We start from the raw sequence: 10,301 nt of genomic DNA, 5'->3' as shown, positions 1-10,301 counted from the left end.
TATATATATATATATATATATATATATATAAATGTAGTTTAAAGTCTTTATGCAATTATCTTAATTATATTCCAAACTATATCTACAATTATCAATGCTAACATAATAAAAAATAACAAAGTACTCTGCCAAGTATAAGTTACAGTTATTTTGCAAACGTTAAGATACAGTAAACAAAATAGTTTTATATTACATATGCATATCCATTCAATTTTAGAATAAAATTTTAGACTAACAATTTCCATTTCAAATGTTCACTAATATGTGTAAAGATAATTTAAAAAATATTAAAACTCGGTAAATCAAGAGATATATATAATGTAAGTAAGTAGCTGCAAAAACCTTTTCTACAACATACAGCACATTTTGATTATCTTGTCTTCTTAAAAAAAAAAAACCATCCACGCTGAATGGTTCATTTATCATCAGACGGACGGAGCGCCATGGCCAAAACTTGCTGCATCTGTATCCTAACATCTAGCTTCTTCTCCTCTGGCACCTGTCTGATGATTGGCAGCAGCGAGAGGAGAAACATCTTGTCATAGTCCTCCTCGTCGAGGGTAACACGCTGATTGCTGTGCGAGGAGAGGATGTCGTGTATCTCGTTGTCGAAGGGCGTGAAGGATGTCTCGCACAACTGTTTCGAATAACGCGGGCACACCTTGTACGAAGGTGTACCCGTCTGAAGGTACTCCCGGCTACTTATAGAGGTACCTGTTACAGAAGCACTGCCGTGTGTAAGAGGATCATACTCCTCGATCACAGGATTGTCCATTTCACCCTCGCTTTCCTCCGATTTGCAAGGAAGGTTGAGGCTCGAAGGAACTCTAAAACAAGATTAAAGTTAACGATATCATCAATTGTTCGTCGTTTCTGACGACAGTGATACCTCTTGTTCTCCACTGTTGGCATGAGGAATAACAATCGGTCGAAGTACATGTATTTCTTCCGTTTTCGTCCGGCAGGCCCAAAGTTATGCGATCTCTGAAGTTTCAGCTCTTTCATAAAATAATCCCGTATATTCCTCCATTTTCCGCGTAAATTTTTCTCTAAAAATTGTCACAAACTAACGATTACAATTTTCTTCTATAAGATATAAAATAATAGAATAATAATAATAATAATAATAATAATAGTGTATCAAATATCTAGAGAATCTTTTATAAAATTTTTGAAGAATTTATTTTGCTTCCTGATTTTTTGTAACGCGAGAAAAAATGAAGAATACGATTCTACATGGTTAACATATTTTGCATTTGTTTAGGCACAAGTACAAAATGTTCCTTTTCTATGTAAAATTCACTCATATTCTTCATATTTTCAATTAAAATTTTCGTGTTGAATTTTTAACATCGATAATACAATCAATATTATAATTTAATCCATATAGTTATTATTAACGTTGTAGCAGTAATAATCATAATTTAATTATGATGATTACAATACCAAGAATTTTTTCTCAAAATACAAATTGTGATTTTAAAGGAACACTGGAAGGAACAGTAATATATCAAAACATTTTTTTTTAATAAATATATTTAACTCCTTCAGATCGAATTTTAATGGAACTATGTTAAAAAATAGTCTTCTTGCGTGAGATGTGATTACAATTAATTATACAATCTCGACTCAGATCGCAATGTGCTGCGTTTCTTTTATATTAACTATCACTATTAGTTTTATTAATTTGATTTACTCAGATTTAGAATGTGCTTTGTAAGATTGACTCTCACGTGAAATTTCAATAACTTTTCAACACTATACTAATGTTCGTCAATATAATCAGGGATCTCAAAGTAGCGATGCAACATCTTGATACAAGACTGCGCAAGATTTTATACGTTTATACTGTCAAGATTTACCGGTCTTTTTAATTTTTATTTCACATTAATAATGACCTAATCGTTTGTACTGTGTTACAAAACGTTTGTATGTACATATAGTATATTGTTTTATTAAATTAAATTGTTTCGGCTCGTAGTCCTTCTTATTGTCATTACTAATTTTATTATTGTTGAGCCATAATATTATATTATTTTGTTTACGCTAAAAAAATTTTTTTATTCAATTTTTGGGTACACACTTTAATAAGTAGTTTATACTAAAAAATTTTAACTGTTTTTCCAACATATATATTCCAACACTAGATTTTAGATAATATCATTGATATCGTATCAATAGAATTAAATAACTTCAACGAATAATCTCTTCAAATTTAATATACATTTACACAACAAAATATACATAGAGTCTGAAATCAACAGAAATAACAAATCAACCTCATTTACACTTCATTTGCAGTGCAGCTATATATCTGCACTCTATCAAACTTTACTATATATTGTCTTGTAGACGAAATATTATGCCATAAAACTTTTTTTGGTTTATATTTTACAAAGCCTATTAAACAGCCGAATTTCGCTCTTAAAAACATTATAATGAATAAAATTATATGCTCCTTGTTTACAGTGCAGATACATATATGTTTTTATGATGATATTTTATCTTCTAGAAATAATATCATGCAGTGAGACTTTTTTAATTACTTTTTTTAAATTTAATTTTGCCTTTTTCCAAATAAAGAATCGTTCTATATGAATCTTAAGTAATTCAGTGACCTTCCTGATCACGAATATCGCAATTAAAACGTTATATTCATTTTAGCCATAATTTCAGCATAAACTCGTTTCCGATTAAAGGTCTTCAAGTTGACTCTCAAAGTAAAAATTTAGTAAAACATATTCTATATAAATAACAACGCCATCTAATTAATATATCAAAATCGCACTGCGTTTCCCCAAATTCCTACCATTTTTTTTATCGAAACCCGAGACCACGTGAAGATATCTTCGCCTAAACCTTTTCTATTACGGAGATCTACAATAGAAGTCATAGAAAATTGACCAATCACAGTCAAATGTGAGAAGAATGATCGACCATGATTGGTCAACTTTCTACGACTTAAGACTTCACGATTGCAACGGCTTCTATTGTAGACCGGTATTAGAACATCTCTTTTTTTTTAGATCTTTTCAATAAGATAGCTCAATCAATTCGATCGTATGGGGAATATCAATTCGCGACAGTTCCAAGTTTTTGGATTTCCGCTACGTAATTCGGCGGCTCGGCGGCTGAAGGAATCCGGATCGATCAATCGTGGCGCGGCCATGCCATATACCTTGCACGTTTCTCTCCTCGTCCGTCAAGCGCGCCCAATTCGGTACCATCACCTGGCAGACCTCGTCCCACGCGGTCATCTTGGCGTTACGGTCGTTGTACTCGCCGCGATTCACATCGTAGATCGCCGGCCGTCTCTCTATCTCTTCGATGAACCTCTCCGTGTCGAACATGGTCATAAGAGCTACCGAAAAATTCGCTTTCTTTTCTTCAATTGTACTCGCTCGTGACTATTCTTCCGCTTCGCAACTCGATCTTGCACCTCGCGCAGAAAGTGCTAATCGTTTCGCGAGTACTTTCCAAGTAGTACTTTCCAAAATCTCTCTCGTGATAAAAGATCGATAAAGTCCCTATCGAACGAAAGTCTTCTAGCGAATCTCAGATAGTAGCAGTGGAAAATGATCTTCCGATTTCTTCGCGGAAAGTTCAAACTTTCAAAAAAAAAAAAAAGAGATCGAGATCGCGACGATGGAACACCGCCACCGGTTCCTTCCACGAAGAACACGATGGTCACGGGTTTGATTATTATTAATCGATGATAATAATAATAATACCGCGAAAATGAATGATCGAAATCAACAAACGGAACAGCCGCAGTCGTGTTACTCGTCCAGCGTTATCGTGTCACGTCGTCGGCAGCGGCTTGCGCGTCACTGCGGAGAAACCGTTGCACGGCCAGCGCGGCTTCGGTATCATGGCGGCTCGGCGGCAAACGTACAGTTGCGGTTGCGGAGCGGAATCTATGCCGCCCGCGACGTTGCCAGACCGGCGCCGCCGGTCGGCGAGGCCACCGAGGGCTGTGGTCGCGGGTCGAGAGCGGGCCGAAAGAACGGCGGAATCGCGTCGCCGCCGCGCGTGTACACCACACACACGCGCGCGCGTACGCACGCACACCTATATACGATCGCACGAGGCGTATGGATATGGAAATACTCGCACGCAGAAATCCACATCTCGGAAGCACATGCCGGGCATCGCGCACAAACAGACAGAAAGGACATTTTTTTTTTCATGCTTTTTATGTTTCCACAAGAACGCGCGCTTGGTCGTATTTGCCAAATCAAATCAAAAACATTGAACCGTACAGCTTTCAAACTGTGAACTGTCGCTCGAAATTACTTAGTTGCTAGTCGATAGTACAGCAGATGACTACTCGTTTATTTCGAGATTTAAATAACTCGTATTAATTTTAATAAAGAATCGAATTCGACTGTTATTTATTTTAATCGAATCTGAATTCGACTATTTTCTGTTTTGAACTTGAGTCGATTAATTTGAATATTTGATTAAAGATACAAAATAGACTTGATTAAATTGAAAATCTTAATATTCGAGTATCAGACCATTTAATATTCCAGTCAAAAAATAGCGATCTCTAATTTTACTCGCTTTGTCAAAAAAAAAAAAAAATCTCATTTTAAGTGTAGAAATTTTGAGGGATTTCAAGTAACGTGAACAGACATAATGATTTTTGAAAGATTATTAGATTTCCACTTTTTGCAGTAACCTAATAAAAGAAACTATTATTTTCACGATTTTTACGTTCTTAAGAGGACACATCTGAATTAGATTTACCAAATAAAATCGAAAATCTTTAATAAATAAAGGAGCGTTAAATATGATCGAGGCTGAATCATGGTGCATAATAATATATATATTTCTATGTGTAAACTTTAAATACATTCAATTATATAAATTGCGCGCCGGTTACTGTCGGTTATTAAAACGCAATCATGAATTGAAACTGAAATAATAATACATAAATTAAATCGATTGCCAATTTAATAAAATAATGCTAATAAACAACTTAAAATCAGAAATCATCGGAGGATAGATTCTTAAAGCTAAATACTAAGCAATAGAGTCATTAATAGCTTTCTAGAGTCTCAGACGTCCACTTGCCGTAACAACCTAATAAAAGAAGTACACTAGAAATTGCTACTAGACGTTTACAAGCATACAATTTAATACGAATTAAGAATTCTGTATTTTACTTTAGAATATAAAATGACGTTAAATGCACATCTCGTTGCAATTTTCTGTAAAAGTGCGAAACAAGTGCAAAAAAATTCTAACTGCACAAGTAATATTAGTGTTTTGCAAATAATAGCAGCAAAGACTAACAAAATTAGTGAAATGATATCCACCGATATAGAATAACTTTAACCTCGGTTTAACTTACTCTTTATCTTTTTCCAATTTTTTTAGAACAAGAAACAAAACGAAGAGTTAGTTTTATATTATAAATCGAGATTAAAATTAAACTACATTAGTAGAAACAGGCATAAGTTTAATTACAAATTGAGTGAATAGTTTAGCTAAAAATCTGAGACATACGTAAATAATATAAAAAAAAAGGAATCGAAGTAGGAAGAAAAGGAGCTAGGTATACTTCAACTTTCAAGATTACAAGCAAAACGGATATCACGGATGTGGATGAAGTTGCCGAATGAATGAAGGAAGTAACGACGAAGTGAGTGTATCGAAATAAGAGGGGGGGACAACTTCATCCCGGTAGGGAGTTTCAAAAATAAAAGACGACGACCATGAAAGACATATTTCGATGCGACCGAAGTATGGTAGAAAGAGTGAGCATAAAGATCTCGCATCTCGTTAAGCGGCGTCTACAATGAAATTTTAACATGTAAAGCTTCAACCTTAAGAAATTGAACAATTGAGGTCTGTTTTATTCCTGCACTAGACTGCATCAGAACTCTCTCGCTTTCAAGAAATGTCATCAAATATATACCTGTCTCACTTTAAGTTCTAAAAGTACATTAGTTCAGTTATAGAAAACAGATCCATATAGTCGATTAGTCTCCTCACATTCGATTGTGATTGGAGTTTGATGTAATTAAGGCTTAAGTTTAAACTTTACGTCTTAAAATCTCATTGTAAACGTCACTTTATGCGTGCAATCGGTCTTGCCGTTCCTTTCGTGAATAACATAAAAAAAAGACGCAAGGAATCAAATAAATATTCTCGTGCCTCCTCCTCGAGATGTTTTCTAATAAGTAAAACAAAAAGTCCTCGTAATATTAAAATACGATTAGTATTTTATTATTAATTTTTTTATTTATAAATAAAGAAAAAAACGGAGGAAAAAGTTTCATGTTATTTCTTATTAATTGCTTCTTTTATTTATTTTGTACATAGATATAGAATTATTAGATGAAAAATGAATAGAGCAGAGCATCGAATCGGTTCCAAGCCTTCCTGATTAAATTCTGAAAATTTCCGTCAAAGGATTAAAAGTAGAATTACTTTTAGTTCTTTCTAAAGGTATCTAATATTAATAATCTAATGTTAATGCGAGAGAGAGAGAGAATAATTTATTATATTTGCAGCATTTATTATTATTAACTATATTAAATTAATAATTGTATATTTTTTATTCTTCGACACAATCTTCGAACAAAATTATTAAATAATATTGAATATTATTAAATAATAAATAAAATAATATTATTAAATAATAGAATTATTAAATAACATTGAGAAAATGTCTCGATCGGCTCGAAACGTTTGTAATCATTTTTTATTTTTATGTTTTTAAATTAAACGTTCTTTATTATATAACTTGGCTCTTTATAGCCCTTCAATCGTTCTATTTTATAGAAATTATTATTTCAATCTTCCAAGATTTTAATATCGAAGCTTTGAATCCATAAAATTCGAATGTCAAAACAAATCACTAGGCCAATTAAAAATTATTTTTTGATCATGATTCATTTCATGTTATTTCGACGTTATCGCGATCGTTGTTCTGCTTGGTTTCTTTCAGGAGGAATTAAACACGTCGTCATCGTCGATGTACCGGTGAACGTGCGTTCCAGCCGGTTCGCACCGGGAGATACACCCCTCGATGCGGCAAATGCGGAATTCGCGCCGCCGCGACGTTGCCAAGTCGCCATCGTTGGTGTCGGAATTCATGTGTTGCTACGCGACATCGTCGCCGTATCCGACGACGAGGGTGTGCGCGTGATTACGGCAACGTCGACGCGTTTCCACCGCACCGTTATCGACCGCGGCGAGCGTTGCGGATCGCAGACGAAATCGACGCCACCACGATCAGCAGCGCGTCACAGTTTCGACGCCCATGCATATCCGAATCGTTGAAACATTTCGCATATTTTGTTCACTGCAATTTTTTGTTTATTAAAAGAAAACCGTTCGAATTGTTGTCCGTTAAAAAATCGCTTAGAATCGAAGCAATATTTTCAACGGCGACATAATATCGCATTTAACATAATTAAAAAGAAAATAGAATGCATTGTAAAGAATAGTTAACACTAAAAAGTATCAACGTTTTTTACTCACTAAAATAGGGGACTAAGTAAATAAATTATAAAATAGAAAAAGTAATGAAAATTCATTAGTATGAAGAATAATTATTGAAAGGTCAAATAATTTCATATTCCTATTTGTACACAAGAAATAATTAATTTGAAAAATAGAAACGATAGTAATAATAATCAATTATGATACAGATTTAGACGGATATATATGAGAATATATCAATATAATTAAATAAGAGAAATCCTAAATTGGTCAAAGTAGATCTTAGTGCTTTGTTGAATTTTTGTTTTAAATTTGTACACATATATCTGATGTTTTTGCGATAGTAATAATAATTATAATAATATAATAATTCGGTATTTCTAAAGATTCAGTTGATATTTTGATTATGAATTTGGTACAATCCGTATAAAATGTAAATAAAACATAATACAATTTCTAGTAAAAACTTGTTAAAGCTTTTATAAATATGCAAGATTTTTCCAAATTTGCAATTTGGAACAAAGTAAAAATTTGTATATTTTCATATTTGAAAAAATTTTTAAGAGTATTAGTATTATTATTTAATATTATTAAATAAAAATTTGCACTAAAGTTTAAAGACCCAGATTACCGGCAAAAAATGCAAAATTCCCTATGATCCACGGAAGATCGTTATAAAAAACAAACAATACGAATAAATAGAAATAAAAAGACAAAAATAAATTGTTTCTGCAAAAGTTTTCTTTCATCGGAAAGTTAGAGTCGTGATGTGAATTTTACGTGCGAACGATGCGACAAATGGAACTTCCGCGCGCACGAATGTATGAATCGAAATATAAATAATACAACACGACACACTCACATGCGTAAGTAGGACTTTGAGCGCAATTACGAGAGGATTACAAGGGACTGTAAGTGACCATTAGCCGCTTATTCGAACGCAGGAACGATTCGCCGTCAAGTCGCGCGCATTGATCTACCGACCAATGGAACGTAGGCATTCGTATCGTCCGATGTATACGTCTCACATCACGCATGTCAAGTTTGAAGAAGTAACACCTTCGACTTGCGCCGTTCTTGAACTTCGAATTAGCCCGTATATCCGAAAGCGCTTAGCGCCACGTGCTCAGAAAATGCTTACGTCATTAATGTTCAACAATAACAACAGAGTAAATAAAAAGAAGAAGATATTAATTTATCGTCGACGCGATAAACAATGCGCAAATTGTAATAAACAACTCTTTAATAATTGTGACTTTAATTTTATGTGTTTTTTTAATTGTTAAATAATTTTTTATTATTACAATTTGTTAATATTGTTTACTCATTGTTGTGACTCTCATAATCTTCTAATTCTTTTTAATACACAATGTTTTAAATTTAGCAACATTGCAACGTTCCTGTAATATTGCAGCAATATCGGAAATGTTAGAGCAATGTTGCTGGGCGAGCTTCTATAACTATATAGGATAGAAATTTAAAAAAAATCATAATAATGTCATTCGATTCACTTTTAATGATGATTTTGTGATGGATTCTTCATATGATTCTGAGTGACTTTTTAATTAAGAAATTATTTAAGGATCATGTCAGGAATTCATCACAAAATTATCGTTAAAACACTGTATTGAATAATATATATTATTATGATTTTTCCTAAAATGATTTCTACTTGTAACGTTATTTTGATCTATTATAATTAATGTGTTGGTCTCCTTACAAATATATACTATCTCGTTCTAGTTTTATTATGTCACTCTATAATTAAGATTACAAATCACTGAAAATTACAAAGTCGATGAGACTTAGAATTTGACTAATTAAATACTGTTAATTTTAATCGATTTTGTTCTACAGGGTGGAATTCTAATCTTAATTTCCAGTGACGTAAATATAATCTTATATAAGTCTAGTGGTCGCATGCGTGACCACTTATCCTGACCATTAATTTTGTAATCATAAATGTATTCGTTCTTTAAGAAAGTCCGTTCTCATATTTACGGAAAATATGTAGTGTTTACGAGAAAAATATTGCGTATGCAAGCGAACAGAAACTCGGTCTCCCTTGTTTGAACAATTCATATGTAGGGTGTTTTCTCTAACTGAAACGTTTAAAATATCTCTTGCATTATTGACTTATTTTAATTTATTTCTTCGAAGCCTTATCATTCAAGAGATAAATACCGTTAAAATTTCTCTGTTTTTTTTTAAATAATACGACAAAATATTAAAGAAAGAAATTGTTCGTTTTAAAAGAACAAATATTACGATATAAGTATACATAACAAATTTTCTTAAGATCATATTATTGTGATTTCAAGATTATGGATTTACATGTTAATAACAAAAAAATGAAATTATATTTTTTACGCAATGTGATTTCTTTAATTATTCTGCATAAAAGTACTAAGGTAGAATTATAAAAGAATCAATAATATATGTCAATTATGAAATATTTTCTACTTTATTCTTGTACTAATGTGAAATATAAAATTTCTCGTAAATTTTTATTTTTATTTATTTATTATCTTAATTCTTTGACGCACAGAATGAGATAAGTTAACTGATATAAATGTACAGTCCTTTTAAAAAATATACATATATAATTGCATCATTTTTTCAAAAGAGCTTTATTTAAAATGAACACAGTTCATTTTTTAAATGAACAATTTTCCATTTTAATATTTCGTATCATTAAAAACAGTTAACACAGGCACTTTATTAAATACTAGAGTTAGAAGAAACATCCTGCATATTTATATGGTTTTTTCGCTCGAAATTAGAGATGCAAAATCCAGGAATAATTAAGAGTTATTAAGTCTTATTGTTAGTATAAGCAAGCA

The 10,301-nt window shown here is 32.4% G+C and overlaps 1 protein-coding gene across 1 annotated transcript; it reads right to left on the bottom strand.

Moving 5' to 3' along the window:
• Positions 1-415: 415 nt before the first annotated feature.
• Positions 416-3,396, bottom strand: LOC108776592 (uncharacterized). Its single transcript, XM_018543256.1, has 3 exons — positions 3,179-3,396; positions 890-1,049; positions 416-827 (listed from the first exon to the last, which is right to left on the bottom strand). The coding sequence occupies exons 1-3, from the start codon at positions 3,354-3,356 to the stop codon at positions 416-418; spliced, it is 750 nt and encodes a 249-aa protein (XP_018398758.1). The 5' UTR covers positions 3,357-3,396.
• Positions 3,397-10,301: the final 6,905 nt, after the last annotated feature.

This window comes from Cyphomyrmex costatus, unplaced genomic scaffold (genome assembly GCF_001594065.2).
Source record: "Cyphomyrmex costatus isolate MS0001 unplaced genomic scaffold, Ccosl1.0 scaffold364, whole genome shotgun sequence".
Taxonomy (NCBI): Eukaryota; Metazoa; Arthropoda; class Insecta; order Hymenoptera; family Formicidae; genus Cyphomyrmex; species Cyphomyrmex costatus.
This window is presented reverse-complemented; position numbering and strand designations above follow the sequence as displayed.

What these genes read in the sequence shown, in the direction of transcription:
- LOC108776592 (XM_018543256.1), bottom strand. Translation starts at nt 3,356, where the DNA reads ATGACCATGTTCGACACGGAGAGGTTCATCGAAGAGATAGAGAGACGG. An exon ending in CGAGGAGAGAAACGTGCAAG is followed by an intron (nt 1,050 to 3,178) that starts GTATATGGCATG and finishes GACAATTTTTAG; the next exon opens with AGAAAAATTTACGCGGAAAA. An exon ending in CCAACAGTGGAGAACAAGAG is followed by an intron (nt 828 to 889) that starts GTATCACTGTCG and finishes ATCTTGTTTTAG; the next exon opens with AGTTCCTTCGAGCCTCAACC.